This window comes from Callospermophilus lateralis, chromosome 5 (genome assembly GCF_048772815.1).
Source record: "Callospermophilus lateralis isolate mCalLat2 chromosome 5, mCalLat2.hap1, whole genome shotgun sequence".
Lineage (NCBI taxonomy): Eukaryota > Metazoa > Chordata > Mammalia > Rodentia > Sciuridae > Callospermophilus > Callospermophilus lateralis.
This window is the reverse complement of record NC_135309.1, coordinates 103226947-103244867: the sequence shown is the minus strand read 5'-3', so window position 1 is coordinate 103244867 and position 17921 is coordinate 103226947. Positions and strand designations below refer to the sequence as shown.

At 40.2% G+C, this 17921-nt stretch overlaps 1 protein-coding gene across 1 annotated transcript; it reads left to right on the top strand.

Annotated features, from left to right (window-relative positions):
* The first annotated feature begins 4006 nt into the window (after positions 1-4006).
* Spz1 (spermatogenic leucine zipper 1) lies at positions 4007-12878 on the top strand. The gene is made up of 2 exons (XM_076857684.1): positions 4007-4092; positions 11675-12878. The coding sequence occupies exons 1-2, from the start codon at positions 4007-4009 to the stop codon at positions 12876-12878; spliced, it is 1290 nt and encodes a 429-aa protein (XP_076713799.1).
* Positions 12879-17921: the final 5043 nt, after the last annotated feature.

The following is a 17921-nucleotide window of genomic DNA, read 5'->3' as shown; positions in this document are numbered from 1 at the left end:
TATACACTGCCCACAAGAAGATGCTGCTGGTCAGAGAAAGATACGTGTGTATCAGAAGCCAATCATTTCCCCCTCACAACCAGGGAATTTCTTTCCTTTTTGGTACCAGGGATTGAACCCAGGGGTGCTTCACCACTGAGCCACACCCCCAACCCTTTTTGTTTTTTTAGACAGGGTCTCCCTAAACTGCTTAGGGCTTTGCTAAATTGCTTGTAGAGGCTGGCCTTGAATTTGCAGTCCTCCTATCTCAGCCTTCTAAATCACTGGGATTACAGATTTACACCACCTAGCCTGGCCAACCAGAGAATTTCAGCAAACTCTGGGAACACCACAATGAAGACCTTTTCAGAAAGAGGTTTACTAACCCCAGTTTGGCTATTGGCCTGCCCTTTGAAGCTGATGAGAGCCCCTGCTGTGGTTGTTATTGTCTCTACATGGATAGATGTGCTAAAATGAACCTGGGTCTGTGGATGGTCCTACCTAGTTTTAGGAGCTTATTTCAGGATCTAAAAGAGTATTTCTTATTTACATCTTGGAATAGCTTTATCAGTAAACTTTACCAAGCACTCACCAGTTTATTTGTCCTTTCCCCCAAGACCATTAAGTATCTTTCCGGTGAGTCATTGATCCTATCTGGAGTTTTTGTTTGTTTGTTTGCTATGCTAAGGATTAAAGCAGAGGATCTAGCATGCTAGGCAAATACTCTATCATTGAGCCACATCACCAGCTCAATCAGTCATGGATTTTATAAGTGCTGGAACTACAACAGGAAACCAGACAAAATTCTAGTCTTTGTAGACTTTATATTCTAATAAGGAAGGTCGGGAAGTAATAAAGAAACTGACACCAGGCATGGTGGTGTATGCCTGTAATCCCAGTGACTTAGGAGGCTGAGACAGAAGGATCACAAGTTCGAAACCAGCCTCAGCAATTTAGGAAGGCCCTAAGCAACTTAGCAAGACCCTTTCTCAAAATAAAATATTAAAAAGAGCTGGGGACGGAGCTCAGTGGTAAAGCACCCTGGGCTTAATCTTAAGTACTAAAAAAAAAAATAAAAAGATAAAGAAACTGACAACCAGTATAATGCCAGGCATTGGTCAGAGTGTTACCAAAAGCTTGGTCCTTATCCCTGATGCCAATTCATGCCAATTTAATAATGGGGACATGGTTTTGAGAAAAAGGAAAAAGAAGTTTTATTGCTTTGCTAGCAAAGGAGAAACACAGGGGACTCCAGTCCCAGAGGCTGTGGTTCTTTTACTCATCAGGGAAAACAGAGGGCTTTTAAAGAAGCTCTTCAAAGCTACATTCCAGGTGTGCCCTGGTGAGGGCGGGGCGGGGGGGGGGATGGGGGGTCCCAGGTGCAACCAGATGGTGTGTAGAAATTCACTTGTTAATTTGGGAGATAGTCACTTCTTAGTCCTTTGTAGCACAGATAACTACATAATCTTGTTTCCTGATCCCAGGTTAGGGAGGGGGAGAGGGAAAAGAGGAAAAGAAAGACATGTCCCTTTTAAAATAAGCAGCAAGGGCTCTATTCAGAAGGTGAAGTGGACCAGAGTTAAAGGAGGAGGCAGCATTAAAGAGATATCATTTGGGCAGAGACAAGAGTGGAGAGAGAAAGTGAGAAAGGCAAAGATTTGGAAAAGATTCTCCCAGGCCAAGGAAGCAGCCAGGTCAAAGGCACTGAGAGAGAAGCATGTTTGGTGCATTGAAAAAAAATGGCAAGTATTTCAGGCTGACAGAACATCTGTAAAGATTGGGAACTGGGAAAAAATGCCTTTTGTTCTCATGTGCATATCAGCCCCGCACTATTGTACCTGTCAAAGAATTGGAACTTTATAGGGAGAGTGAGGGCCAGCATCTCACTGGGGGGTTCCTCTTCCTGCCAAGGAGAGTGTAAGCCACCTGAGAACTTAAAGTCTAAAGTAATTTGTGAAGAACAAAAGACAAAGAGTCAGATATATATACTTACAAACTCGGAGCCCCAGATAGATCCAGTCCATCCAAGAGCTGGCACTAGACAAAAGAAAGATGGCTCCTGTGGTTTATTTAAGGGCGTACCTCAAAGGCAGGGATAAGGTTTCAAGAGTTGAGTCTTGCTTCCTGATGTCTTGCAGTCAGCAGGCTGATTGGCATCTTGACAGGTCACACCTATCTCAGGTGCAGTGTGGATCATAGCAGAGCCAATAGGAATTCACCGTGTGTCAGGGCAGTTAACCAGAGGAAATGTCCACTGGTCATTCCCAGACACTAGATGCTCCTATCCACTAGGCTCCATGTGCACTGGCCCACACGCAGCGCATGGGTGGCTTTCAACAGAACTTTAGTCTAATAATATTTTACTCTCCTCTGTGGAGTCCTTACCATTTGCTTGACAATGCAATGAATCCTTTACCAGGTTTGGGTAGTTTAGATGTTGAATGTCCCCCAAAGTCCATGAGTTAAAGACTTGGTTTCCAGAGTGGTGCTATTAGCAGATGGTAGAACAAATTTAGGAGGCGGGGCTTAGTGGGAGGTCCTTTGACCCCAGAAGCAATTCTGGGATGGCAGGTGAAGAACCCCTGAAAATCCACTCCTCCAGGAGAGCTACTAGATTGCTGGCAAAAATATGCCCTTGAAGTAGATTGAGGGACCCAGTCTCTTCCTCTTCCTCTTTTGCTTCCCAGCCATGAGGTGAGCATTTTGCTCCACCATGTGGTCCCCACCATTGCCATCTGGCACCCCCACCAAAGGCTTAAAAGCAGTGGGTTTGGCCAATCATGGAAACTCCAAAATTGTGAGCCAAAATACCCTTCTACTTTATAAATTAATTATCCTAGGTATTTTACTATAGCAACAAAGATCGACTAACACACTATGATTTTCTCACTTGATCCTAATAATTACTCTATAAATTAAAGACTAATGTTATTTCAGTTTTCCAGATGAGGAAACTGAGTCATAGAGTAAACAAGTACTTGCCTAGGGCCCTGTGATACTTGATAGCAAAACTGGCAGAAGATACCACTGAATTTTAAGACTGATCTCTTTTCCGCCATTATTTGCATTTTTAACTGAACTTCATGGATGCAGTGGAATGGAGGGTCCAGAGGGGAGGGAAACCCATTAGAAGGCAGGGGTTCAGGGGAAAAATGGTGGTGGTTGGGACCCTGGTAATGGAAGTGGAATGACAAGACAGAGATGGATTTGAGAGAAGCTTAAAAAGTGAAAGTTGGGATTTGTTGATTGATTGGATCCAAGGAGGAATGGACAGAGGGAGAGGTCAAAGATGATTCTGAGATTCCTGGTCTGTGCAACTCTTTGTGAATCATTTAAAGAAATCAGAAATCAAAAAGGTAGGGAAGTTTAGGGGCTAGGAGGAAGACGGCAAGTGGATTTGAACTAATGCATCCATGGTGTTAAGTAGGCAGTTGGGAATGTGGATCTGGAACTCAGAAGTAGGGTTTGAACATGGAGTAAAAATAAGGACCAGGCTGGAGTTGTAGCTCAGCAGTAGAGTGCTTGCCTAGCATGTGTGGGACACTGGGTTCCATCCTCAGCACCACATTAAATGCATAAATAATATAAAGGTTTAAAAAAATGATAACAACATTATAAAAAATAAAATAAAATAAGGACCCCGAAAGCAATTCTGGGATCGCAGATGAAGGACCCTTGAAAATCCACTCCTCCAGGAGACCTACTAGATTGCTGGCAAAAAAAAAGTGTCAAAAGCAACTTTTTAAAACTCCAGAAATTAAGCAAAATCGTTCAGAATAAAGGAACATTGTTTCCAGAAGGGGTCTGAATCTCAGTCAGAAGAGAGTTCCTGGTGTTTTTAACTTGCTCTATTCATGTCCTCCTGTCCCTGCTCTGCTATCACCTCCCAATGCTGTTGGTATGAAAACCAGCAGCTGAAACTGCCCAAGCTGAGGAATGGTGTGGAGCTCCCCTCACTATTTCTCCTATCTGAAGCTCCTGGAGAAACTCCATTCTCAAGGTCTGTCTTTATTTAAGAACTGGCAACATGGGAACAGCCCTGTCCTCAGAGTATTCACTAAAAATGAAAAGCAGCGACCGACCGATCGTTGAACATAGCAGCTACCTGAGAAGGTATGCCTGCTGCAGCTAATGAGTGCTTGACCAAAAAACTTAAATAGAGCAACAGGGGGATGAGATATTCAACCAGGATTTGAGAGGCTGAGGGTGAAGCTCAGTGGTAGCTAGCATGCACGAGGACCTGGGCTCTATCCCTGGCACAGGAAAAAAAAAAGAAAAAAGAAAAGAAATCTAAGGGGGCTTTGAAAAGCTCAGACACATTTTTCTGGGATGTTAGAAAGCCCGAACAACTAGCTAGAACTGAGAAGCCTCTAATTACATGTCTCTGGCTAGCCTGTGGCTTAACAGCCAAGGGTGAAAGCTAGGATGGGGGCAAAGGCTAGGATGGGGGTGAAGGCTAGGACAAAGTCGTAAATTGATTGTGGGAGTCCTAATGGCATCCCCCAACACGTGAGCCTTTTGACAAAGACTGAGAAACATAACGGTCTACGCCAATTTAGGAACTCTTGTCCAATCATTAGCTGACCATTAAGAAAACCAAATGAGACGTGAATGGCTGCACATGATAAAGAATATACAGGCTTTACAAAATTACTCCAGGAATGTTAATAAACGAATGGAAAAGAGTAGCAACAGTGAACAGCAATATAACAACCAATGAAAAGTGAGAAGGGAATTGGATTTCCAGAGTTGCCAGGTTGGATTAAAATGTCCAGTTTTCATGCAAAAGACCAGGAAAATATGGACGAATTCCTTGGACCCTTCTTGGGAGGACCTCTTCTGTGACAGATTCCTAGAATTTCCACATGAATTTTAAGATCAACTTGTCAGTTTCTGCAAGACGTGGCTGAGATTTCAAGAAGGATTTTGTTGAATTTATAGATTGAATTAGAGATTATTGCCATTTTAACAATAGCAAGCCTTCATCCATGAGCATAATTCTTTTCCATTTCTTTAAATCTTTAGTATCTTTCAACAAAATTTTGCACTCCTTTTATTTCCTACATCTTTTATTGGTGTATTGTAATCATACATAATAGTAGGATTTGTTGCTATATATTTGTACACGCACACAATGTAATATAAAAATTTGGTCAATATCATTCCCCAGTACTTCCCCTTTTCCTTCTCTCCTCCCTCCCCCAGGTCCCTTAGTGTCATATTTTTGTTGTTGTTGTTTATTTGTTTTAGTTACATTCTGCATAGTGGCCTTGACATTGAATTAGCAAATGCTGTTGCTAGTCTCAGGGGATACAATGTTAAGTCCTCACAATGTGCCTCTGGTCTTAATATTTTTTGTCAGCTGAAATGCCATTTGCATTATATAGGTTTCTTTGCCAACATCCTTGTAAAACAAGCCAGTCCCACCAATGCTGAAAACCTGTTCTTCCACATAATACTTTTCCTGTATACTTAGCAAATACTTAAAAAAATTTTCCAGTCTCCTGATCTGCAGAACCTGCCTCTCCTCAAATTTAAGGCAGGAGACTTGGGCACCAATCCAAGCTCTTATCATAATTAGCTGTAACTTTGGGCAAATCTCTTAGCATTTACACTCTCAAAGCCTGGAAAAAATGAGACTGGATGAGATTGTTTATGAGATTCCATTCATTTTGGAGTTCAGCTACTCGCACACTCTTACCATTTTTAAAGCCTACAGCACCACCTGGTGATCAAAGAGAAGAAGAATGCTGAAGAAAAGATTCATAGACGAGTATAGCTACACCTGTATTTTGAGTCTGAATAAAATTTTCGTTTTTAAGACAATTTTCTCTCTAAAATGGTCACATCTGAATTGGGAAATTATATTGGCCAAATTGTATAATGTGTACATGTACAAGTCTGTAATGACGAAACCCAACATTATATATAATAATGCACCAATAAAAATGCAAAAAATTAAAATAGCCATATGTAAGTATACTATTACACCTAAAAGTGTCATACAAATCAGGATACTTAAAGTCAAACTCTACTTAGGAATTCGTTATGAATATAAATACTAACCCTTGAGTGGTCATTATCAATCAGCTACTATTATTTGGCTAAAACAACAACAACTGTTAAACAATTATATAAAATAAAAAATGTTTAATTATATGTAAATTTTCAATCATTAAAATAATTCATACATATTTTAGCAAGAACATAAATGATGGTGTGATGTTATTACCCCCCAAATAAAATAAGTATCTATGAACCCATTCTTATATAAACACATAGTTGAATGAATAAAGGAATGAATAAATGAATAAACAAACAAATAATAAATAAGTATAGGAAAAAAGAAGCTATTCTTGACCAACTAACTCCAATTAATAAATACATAAGAAATGAAAGAAATAAGAAACCCACCAGTAGAGCATCACTGTAATAGTTGTAGTAGGTAAGAGTCACCTATGGGTACTAAAGCCAGTACAGAAGAGATAAGAGAAACAGGGTATTTGCAGAGTCTCAAAGTATTTTCCCCAATACTTTTTTAAAGTTACAAAGGGGAAGATAATAGCTTTATAGTGGATGAATCCAGCAAATACCATTTAAATGAAGCAATCAAGGTTAACCTTGCTATATACAGGACATAATGACATCATGTGTGCTTTGACAGGGCACAGTGAGAAGGTCATTCCACTTCTGCAGCATTCCTGCCCAAAATACATAACTTCAATATAATAATGACTAGAAATTAGAAAAACCACAAGTTGAAGCAAAGTCTACAAAATGCATGAGCAATACTCAACAGAAATGTCCTGAGCAAGAATCAACTATTGAAATTTATCACTGATTAAAGGAAACTAGACATGAAAGGAAAATAAAGTGTGGCAATAGCTAAACTGTGGAAACAGCCTAGATGCCCTTCAATAGATGAATGGATAAAGAAACTGTGGTATATATTCACAATGGAATGCTACTCAGCCTTAAAGAAGAATGAAATTATGGCATTTACCAGTAAATGGACGGAATTAGAGAATATCATGCAAAGTGAAGTAAGCCAATCCCCAAAACCAAAGGCCAAATGTTTTCTCTGATAGGTGGATGCTGATCCATAATGGGCAGGGGGCAAGGGAAGAAGGGAGGAACTTTGGATTGAGCAGAGGAGAGGGAGGGGAAGGAGGGGAGAGAGTGGAGGGGAGGGGGAGTGTGTGTGTGGGGAAGATGATAGAATGATATGGACATTATGACATTTTTATCCCTATGCATGTGTATGAATGCACGGATGGTGTAACTTTACATCATGTACAACCAGTGAAATGAAAAATAGTGTTCCAAATTTGTAAAAAAATAAAATAAAATTTAAAAATAGCATTAAAAAAAAAAAAAAGAAAAAGAAAATGCAGTGTGGGATCCTGGAACGGAAAAGGGACATTAGCAGGAAAACTGGATAACCCAGTACAACCTGTAGTTTAGTTAATAATAAATGCCAATGTTAGTTTTGATTGTAGTACTGACTATATAAGACGATAACATTAGGGTAGGCTGGATGAAGGTTACATGGGAATTTCCTACTTTTGTTACTTTTCCCTAAATCTAAAACTTTTTCAAAACAAAAAGGTAAATTATTCACACTTAAGGCAAGAGTTTTATCTGTTTCTATGTAAGTGATTATTATCATAGGTGGCTATCAGGACTCTCAGAGGAGAGAGAACAGAATCTCCATGATTTTGTGTGAGGAAAAAGGACCTATCATTTGGATGGAAAGCAGTGCTTTGTGCCATTATCCTGTTAGGCTGTGTGGCAGACATCTGCTGTTTTTTTCTGACACTCGCAGCCCTGTATTCTGGTAACAGTTTCCCAAAGTCTTTGTCTCCCTGATCCAGTCCTTGGGCTATCATGTCCCCAGACTCTATTAGGCACCTGCCCAAGTCAGATCAGTTAATGCTTTCGTTGGCACTTCTCCTGAAACTATGAGGAAAGAGAATTTTCCCTTCCCCTGGAGTGGTTAAATATGTCACTATAAGACACCATCTAAAGAATGACTGCTAAGGGGCTGGGGTTGTGGCTCAGTGGTAGTGTGCTCACCTAGCACATGTGAGGCCCTGGGTTTAATCCTCAGCACCACATAAAAATAAATTTAAAAAACAAAGGTATTGTGTCCAACTACAACTAAAAAATGAATATTTAAAAGAAATTTAAAAAAAAAATGATTGCTAAGAATGAAGACCCAGAGAGAGAGAGAGAGAGAGAGAGAGAGAGAGAGAGAGAGAAAAGACCCCTTAGAAGTCATGATATCAAGCCCTAATTATACAACTTAAGTCCCTGAATCCAGGAGTGCAGAAGCAGCTACTCCTGGACTTTTAAGTGACATGAGCCAAAGACTGACCTGCTTTTCCACCTCAGTTTACTTGGCTTAAACCTGTCTGAGTTTAGTTTCTGTCTAAAGAACCATGAGTAATCTATTCTATATTTTGATATTTATTTTAAAATTCAAATGCATTAAAAGAGAGCATAAGATGTTATATTTTTGTAAAGGCAAACTGATTTTAAAAAGGTAAATTGGACACAAGTTTCCTAAGTTTAGAAATAGTTTTTCTTTTTAATTTTTTTAAAAGTTAGTAAGGCATGAGAAACTTAGTAGATAAGAATTCTAACACAATCCAAATGTGTTTAATTTTCATGATTATCCACTGCAAATATAGGTCAATAAAAATGTCTGTAAAATTTTCAACATCTAAACTCAAATTTCAGTAAAATTAACAGAAACATGAATTGGAATTTGTTATAGTTTGGATATGAGTTGTCCCCTAAAAGCTTCTTTGTTAATTCAGCAATGTCCAGAGGTGAAATGATTAGATGATGAGAGCTGTAACCTTATCTGTTCAACCTAGTCTGAAAAATCTGACTGGTGGTAATTAAGTAGGTGAGGTGTAGCTGGGGGAGGTACATCACTAGGTGTGTGCCCTGGAAGGGGGCATCTTCCTCTAGCCCCTTCCTTTTTCCCTCTTTCTGCTTATTGACCCCCAACATGAGCTGAGCAACTCTCCTCCATTAGTCCCTTCACTCATGATGTTCTGCCTCACTTGGGCCTAGAGCAATGGAGCCGGCCATCTATGGACTGAGACCTCTGAAACTATGAAACCCAAATAAACTTTACCTCTCTAAGTTGTTATTGCCAGATATTTGGGTCACAGTGATGAAAAAAACTAAATGAACACAGTATTTATTATAGTTGTAAGAAGAAAAGGAATGTTTAAATCCCTTTTTGATGAAAGGGGGGGAAAAAAAAACTTCTTGCTCTCTTGACTACTTCAAACCAGTTTCCATAAAAATCAAGACAAGGTATGCCATAGCCCAGTCTTTGCTCTCGGCAGCAGTGGTTAATTCAGGAAAAACACTGGATGGAGGAAGATGGGGAATTGACAAGACAGACACACACACATAGAGAAAAAGCTGAGACCAGGTGGGACATCACCCACTGAAGGAGGATGAATGGCCCAGAGTTAGTTAGTATAGGTTATGTAGGTTTCATCAGAAGATTATTTGTGGGAATGTTTTAGCAAAGCTGGTAATTTGAAGGACACAGGACTGGCAAGACATTAGGGTTATCTTGTTATGCTCAGAATTCTCTCTCCTAGGGAGTTGGTGCCTAAGCTCAAGGTCCTGACAGATATAGCTCTTTGCTTTTGCATGGATCCTCCTCAGGCCAGGGTCACAATAGCAACTGGGCCATCTTGACCTGTATCTTTGCACAGGAAGTTCCCAGGGCTAATGCAGCCATGAGGCAATCAGAAACCATGATTCAAGTCACAGCTTTCCACAAGAATAAAACCAGTTTTATGTCCAATGGCATGAATATTGATAATACCAAGTATTAACACTGATAATCTATCACATTCAAAAGGAAATATCCATTCATTCCCAAAGGTATACATTTTCCTTTTCCATTCTTTCTTTGTGTGTGTGTGCACACACGTGTTTTGCTAGTAGTTAAATTCAGGGCCTTGCCCATACTAGGTAAAAGATAATTTCTTGTGTGTGTGTGTGTGTGTGTGTGTGTGTGTGTTGCTAGGGATTGAACCCAGGGCCTCGTGCATGCAAGGCAAGCACTCTACCAACTGAGCTATATCCCCAGCCCTGATAATTTCTGATTATACTGAAATAAAGCTAGAAATTAATTACCAAATCGGAAAGAATTTCCCTTGTCCTGAAGATTTTAGAACTATCTCGCATGATGCTGAGTCAGGAGAAGTAACAACCAAAGTCGAACTTTCAAGATGAAAATGAGGGGCAGTGCTGGCCTCTGTGTCATCCCAATGCAGGATAGAAAAGGTGCTCCTTCTTCAAGCAAAAAGAAAACCAGGGGGCTGGGGTGTAGCTCAGTGGAGAGCGCTTGTCTAGCATATGTGAAGCACTGGGTGGGATCCCCAGCACTAAAAATGGAAGGAAGGAAGGGAAGGAGGGAGGGAGAATAAAAAGGGAGCCAGCCTGCTGGCCCAGCACTGTTTGTGTGGGTGGGCAGCAGCCATGGCTTTGAGCCCCACTGGCTGAAGATGAGCATGAGGCTCAGAGAAACCAAAGCCTACTTGAGTTGGTAGACATGGAAGAAAAAAAAAAAAACAGCCCATTAATTTCTCTTCTCTAAGGGAAAAATATTAAGTATGATTTTTTCCTTAAAATTGGGAGCAAAGTCAGTACTTGGCTGCAAGATGTTGAAGACCAAGGAAAAGTCTCACCCAAGAAACACTTTGAACTTAATTTTCTTCTCAAGGTCCTGACTCCTAAGGACAAAAAGACAAGAAGACACTAGGTTTCAAATTATTTCATTACTTCATACAACCCACAGTTGGATTTAGCTATTTCACATACTTTAGAATGAATCTATTTTAACCAGTTACTGTGAAAATTAACTTTCAGTTTTATGATTTCTGATGCTGGAGATTGTACCCAAGGGTGCTGTAGCACTGAATTGCATCTTAGATGCCCCCTGCCCTGTTCTTGAGACAGGGTCTTCATCAGGCTTCTTACAGGATGCTGTATTTCAAAGCCCAGAAAAAGTTCCGATTTGTATTTGTATTGTTAAAGACCCATTCACTGCAGTAGAATATTTTTAGAGTGATTCCTGACATTATTTCCTTAAAATCACAAAAAGATGCAGCACTTTTGGTTCTGTTATGTATCTCTCTCTTTTACAGCTGTATCTCCCCTAGAATGGGAGCAATAAGGCCTTCAGGTTATGAAAGAATGGGGGCCTAGCTCAGCCAGGCCCTTGGAGGGACCCAAACCTGCTGCAGGTTGAGGCTGGGCTGGGGGTGCTGGTGAGGTGAGGAAGTCACTGGAGTGTGGTGAGAACAGGTGAATAGGAACCTAAGAGTTAGGAGGTGAAGGACTGGTACGAGGTCTTTCTTGGGTGGGAAGTAGGAGCAGCTCAAGGTTGATTTTGATGTAAGTCACTGGGCAGGAGTTTAAGAGGTTTCCATTGTGACACAAAGGAAAGAGAAGCTGGGGATAGGCCACAATGACAGAATAAAGACCTGGTTGCCAGGGTCAGGGAATAAATACCAGAAGCCTAAGAAAGGAGAGATGGAGCCCCAGCTCCTGGCCCCCTTTCCCACCCCCTCCCCCCCCAGGCTGTCTGAGATGTCACCTTCCACCTAAACACCATCCCTCAGCTTCATTCCACGCTCTCCACCCATTTTCACAGAGGACTGTCACCTGTCCTTGGAATCGCTAAGATTTTCGGCTTTCCTCGAGCACCAATGGCCAGCTCTGAGAGTTCAGCTGAGACATCTAGCCTGTCTGAAGCCAGTGAGCCTACTTCTGCTCTTCATCAACAGATTCGGGACTCTGGGATTACTATTGCCGTATTTGAAATCGGACCACATCCCTCTTCATGCTGGGGCTCCCTCCCTTCCCTAAAACAAGATAGCCGAAAAGTAACAGGACCAGAGGCTGAGCAGAAGTTTGAAAAGTTCCTGAGAGAAATTGGAGATATTCTTAACAGGGTGACGGGCTTTGAAGAGAAGATCACAGAAACAAAGGAACCTTTGGAGGAAACCATTATTTCTGAGGATGTGTTACAGCTTCAAGAAAAAGTCAGAAGATTCAGCAAAACAAATAAAAAGCTACTGAAAAAACTGCTCATTGACTCCGTCCCAGAGAAAAAACGGAATGCCAAGAAACAGGAGGTGGACTGCGAGAACCAGACTACCAGGAACAAGGTCCAAGTTTCTGAAAAGGATTCGGCAAATTGTTCAGAAGAAAAAGGAGTCCTTAATGAAACTCAACCAAGTGACGAAGAAGGAAAGTATGGATCCCCTCATGTTCAAGAAGAAAATATTAAACTTCTGAAAAACATGGAACAGCTACTACAAGAAGCAGAACACTGGAGCAAGCAACATACCGAGCTCCACGGACTAATCCAATCGTATCAGAAATCTCAGACAGACAGAAAAGAAAGCCTTAAAAATAAACAAGCCGGTTTTCAAATGAAACCAAATAATGAGGTGTCCATTAAGAATGAGCTGGAAGAGCAAGTAAGGAAACTGAACAAGGACACCTATTCTCTGCACTTGGTGGCCGCTTTGCTGGACAATGAATGCCAAATCTTACAGAAGAGAGTTGAGCTTCTCAAGAAACTCCATCTGCACCAAGAGGAAACCCCAGTGGAGAAGCTGTATCACATAAACCCGGAACACAGCAAGAAAAAATGGAAGACATCAGAAACAGAACAAGTAGAAATTGATAAGGAGAACACACAAGAAATGAGGGGAACACTTCAGAAAAAAATCGGAATCTCTAAAAGCCTGGATATTTGTCTTACTAAGAAAGCTCGTAACAACCAGCTCAATAATCATATTGCAAGAGGTCTTATAAGAAAAAAAAGGCCGTGCAGCAGCTTGCGATAGAAAAACAAAGCAGGGGTAAAAAAAAAAAAAAAAGAAAGAAAAAAAGGTGAATCCTCAGAAAACTACCCCTAACCCATTCACTTTCAGGCATGATTGATCATCAAGCTTTGAATAGATCTTCTAGTTCAGTCAAGAAAGATCCATAATAAGAAGATTAACATATCAGTCATGACCTTGGAAGTTATGTTCATCATCAATAAACCACCATGTCAACATCAAGTTCATCATTTTACTTTCACAGTCTGCTTGGGTTTTGTGGTTATAGATAGAGATCCTATGACACTTCAACCAAGAAAGAGAAGTTACAGTACCGGTTAAGATCTAAATAAAAAGCAGAATAAAAAGGAAAGGTTTTTTTTTTCTTTAATTATTATCTGGGAGAGGAAATGTTCTGGGGGGAGGGTAGAATATATAATGCTTTAATTGTGATGATTTCAAGCTCACTTTGTAAATGTTTCTACTGAAACACATTCATATACTGAAGTATGGAGTATGTCGGAGTTAAAAAAAAAAAAAAAGAAAAAAATTCATTAACCACCCATAAACAAATGGTGTTTCCCCTTACCTGCTGGCTCTACTTTTTCTAAAGTTCCTCTCTTGCTCCTCAACTAGTGAACTGTGGGCCTACTGTGCAGCAGAGACCCTTGGGGAAAGACCCCTCAACTTGTTTAGCAAAATGGAGGTGTTTCTAGATTTTGTGTTTTTTTTTTTTTCTTTTTTTGCTGGAAAAGTTCTATTTCTCTAGCTGGAAACAAATGGTGTGTGTGTGGGGGGTGGGGGACTAATATTTTTTGCTAAGGGAATTGTGGTCTTCTAGTTCCAGAAAAGATGGAGCAGATGCATTTCCCCCTTGTTCTTCTAAGTAAGCTAGAAACCCTGGGTGTTACATATACATAGACACAAGACCCTGAGAGGTGGAGAGAAGGAGGTGGAGTGGCCAGGAACCCTGAGACCTATGTTCCCTAAGGAACAACATGGTGCTGAATGTCTGGGTGCCAAACTGGATGCTGGAGGAGCCCATCACCTAGAAATGCTAAGGTATGCAGACAAAAAATGTTCCCCATAAAGCCTGTTTTCTTTTGCCAAAAGATGAGGAAAGGGACAGGCTGGGCAAATAGAAACTTTTTGACCCAAACTGCCCTAATTCAAATTGCAGGAAAAACATCAGAGCTCCACTCCCATCCCTTCACTCTCCCCTTGGCAAAAGTCGAGTGGAGAGCCTAGTTGTGCTTCCTCGCCAGGTGGGAATGAGGCACCCCTCCTCTGTTCCTTTGGAATGGTACAGAGCATGGGCAGAAGTTCCAGGTGGCAAGGCACTCCTTCCGTCCCCCTTCCCCAGTAGAGTGCACTGCCAGTGGAAGCCACATGGGCAGCCGTGATTTCTACCCTTCCCCCTGCAGACACAGACTCAGCAGAGGCTTACTAGACAGATTTACTAAGATCCAGGGTCTCATAACTTAATGCCTAAATGTCTAGGATACAATGGAGAGAAATCACTCATTATATCAAGAACCAGGAAAATCTCAACTTGAATCAGAAAAAACATTTAACAGTTGCCAACAATGGATTACACATGTTGGAATTATCCATCAAGGATTTTAGAGCGGTCATCATAAAAGGCTTCAATAAGCAGGTACAAACCCTTGAATGGAAAGAAGAAATAAAAGACATGAAGGAGATATAAATGGAAATTGTAGAACTGAAAAATATGCTAAGTAACAAACTTACTGGATGTGCTCAGCAGAATGTAGATATTAGAGGAACAGTATCATAAAATTTTTGAAGATACAGCCACAGAAATCCCTGAACATAAGAAGATAGGAGGGAAAAGGTATCAAGAATCTGTCATCAGAATCACAAGAAGAAAAGCAGTGTGAGTTGAAACAGTATTCAACAAAATAATAACTAGAAATTTCCTGAATTTAGTGAAGAGAATAAACCTACAGACTCAAGTAGCTTGCCTTACATGTACAAAGCCCTAAATTTGATCTCCAGCACCACAAAAGAAAAAAAGAGAAGAAACTGAGTGAACTCTAAATAGTATACTCTCAAAAAAAGTTCAACATGTTTATAATAATTTTTTTGTGTTGGTACTGGCGATTAAAGTCAAGGACGCTCAACCACTGAGCCATATTTCCAACCTTTTTTTGTATTCTATTTAAAGACAGGGTTTTACTAAGTTGCTTAGCACTTCACTAAGTTGCTGAGGCTGGCTTTGAACTCGAGATCCTCCTGCCTCAGCCTCCCCAGCTGCTGGGATTTCAGGCATGCGCCACCATATCCAGTGTCCCAACCGGCAGGACACATCAACGTGGGAGCGAACCTAGATGGGGAGGAATGAAGGGACAAGAGACACGAAAGGTGACAGCAAGACAGGAGTTCTGATCAAGCTGCAAACTTTTATTGTTCACACAGGGGTATTTATGGGCTGGGAATGGGGAAGCTCTCTTATTGGCAGTTGCTGGATCTCTTCACAAGGTGAGATAACGCAGGATGTTTCAGGAAGAAAGATGGCCGCAGGATGTCTCAGGGAGATGGATGGCTGCAGGATGTCTCCCAGGCAAGATGTCTCCCGGGGGGGGCTGTTTCTTGTATCTGTCAGGCTATTCTTTGAAGGAGAACTCCCTTCTAGTCCCTGGAAATCCAGATCATCATCAAATTTCTGATCCCTAAAAACAAAAGAAAAATGTTGAAAGCAGCCAGGGAGGAAAGATACATTTGATACAGGGGAACAATAATCCAAATCATAGTAAATTGTTCTTTAGAAATCATGGAGGCCAAAGGAAGTAAGCATCTTTCAAGAACCATATGAAAAGAAATGTTGAGCCAGAATTATTTTACCTCATGAAGACATCCTTCAGGAATGAAGAAGAAATTAATGCGGAAAAACTAAAAGATTCTGTCACCATGTGTGGGAAAAGCCCATTTGGTCCTCCGCTAATCCTCATTTTTTTTTCCTCATTTGAGAAAATGAGTGATCCTGCAGACTTTGTTCTCCATTTCTAACAGAAATTTCACATGGGAGGTGCTAAATAAATGTGATATATGAATGAATCCATAAAAATATAAAAACTAATCAATATGAATAACTACAATATGGCTGAACCAAATATTGGCTTTTCATATGTAAGTTGTTCATATACTTTGCCAGACCAAATTCTGTCAGTATCACTTCTCGGTCATATGTTAAATGGATAATTTGCCAATTAATTGAGGTACTCCTGCTACTACCACAAACTCACAAAAGAAGTACAAAGTTTATAAAGTTTTGGGAGAAACCCAGAAACATTTGCTGCATACCACAGAAAACATAAGGGAGTTCATAGTTTCTTTTTTTAAAATTTTTTTTTAGATATTGATGGACCTTTATTTTTATGTGGTGCTGAGAATCGAACCCAGTGCCTCACACATACTAGGCAAGCGCTCTATCACTGAGCCACAACCCCAGCCCAAGGGAGTTCATGGTTTCAATGTTAGTTTGCACACAATGCCATACCAGAAACAAAATTTTCCTGTGGTGAGAACTCAATCACATGGCCACATCTACCTGAAAGTGATTAGGAAATGGGATCTTTAGCTGGGCAACCATGTGCTTATTCAGAGGAAGAACTAATTTCATAAGACTTTGGGGTGCAGAAAAAAATATATTTGTTCTTCTACACAATTAGAATTTTATCAGTAAATTTAATGGATACTTGAGAGATTTTGAACTAAAACCAAGCTCTAGAAGGTAATTACATGTAGGTAGAGAGCACTCAAGAGATTCACATAGTTTCCAAGATGTGTGTTTTTATCTGTGTTGGGGTAAAAACTGGGACCTTGGAGACAGGTCTGGGTTGTGGAGCTAAACACACTGTCTTCTCTGCCCTTGGACAATTTATTACTTTTATCTCTTCCTTTTTCCTCCTTCTCTTCCTTCCTTTCTTTTCTGGTCCTGGGAATTGAACCTGGGGCACTCTCCCACTAAGCTACATTCCCAGACCTCTTTATTTTTTTACTTTGAGTTCGGGTCTCACTAAATTCCTGCCCACAAACTTGTGATCCTCCTGCCTCAGCCTCCAGAGTCACTGGGATTACAGGCATGTGCCACTGTGTCTGGCTATTTATATTCTTAAGATTTGGATCAAGAACCCAGGATAGTTTCACCTTGCCTTGAGGAGCAGGGAGTTTATTTCTCTCTCCTTTTTGAAAAGGAGGAAGACAGCTGCCTTTCTCTTCATGTACAAGCCCAGACTCATTCTCTTAGAATTTCTCTCTTCCAGTCCAGATCCATTGCAGGGTGACATCTGGTTCTCTCCAGGATTAAAAGCTGGGACAAGGGGACCCAGAACAATTATGATTGTGTCATAATAATCTGCCTTTGATCCAATAATCTCAAGTGTGCATTTAGGACAAAATTAAGATGATTTTAAACAAAAACCTTCTTCACCACAGGTCTTGCTATGATTATAACATAAAGCATAAGAAATTTTCATGCTGAAAGTACTGAAAATACAATCTGAAATTATGTTCTCTACTCCATAAGCCCCTGTTTCTTTCCCATGTGTGGAATGTGCATCTGCATCACTTTACAAATAATCTAGAAGCATTTTTAAAAATTTTTCAGCCCCAAGTAAAAGAGAAGATTTCCAATTAAGCAGTATTGGGGATACTAAAAGAATCATATGTTTCTTTCCATCTATCTTTCCCTCAAATGGAAACTATCATCCATCCCATCATCCAACCATCTTAATATTGTGCGATTCATTTACATACTCTGCCATGTATATGGTTCATAGATTATCAGGAATGAAATTATTGCTAAAAATTGGTTTTAATTAGGTTTCATATACAGCGACAACCTCTGCTATTTTACACCCTCTAGATTCTGCATTCACTTTAATGTTTTATGTGTATCATAAAATTGTTCTCCTACCTCAAGGTCACATTTTTATTTTTATTTAATAAAAAAACATGTAAATGAAAATGTTTAAAAGCAAAGCATTTTATTTTTTTTTCTTTTCTTTTTTTATTAGTTGTTCAAAACATTACAAAGTTCTTGAC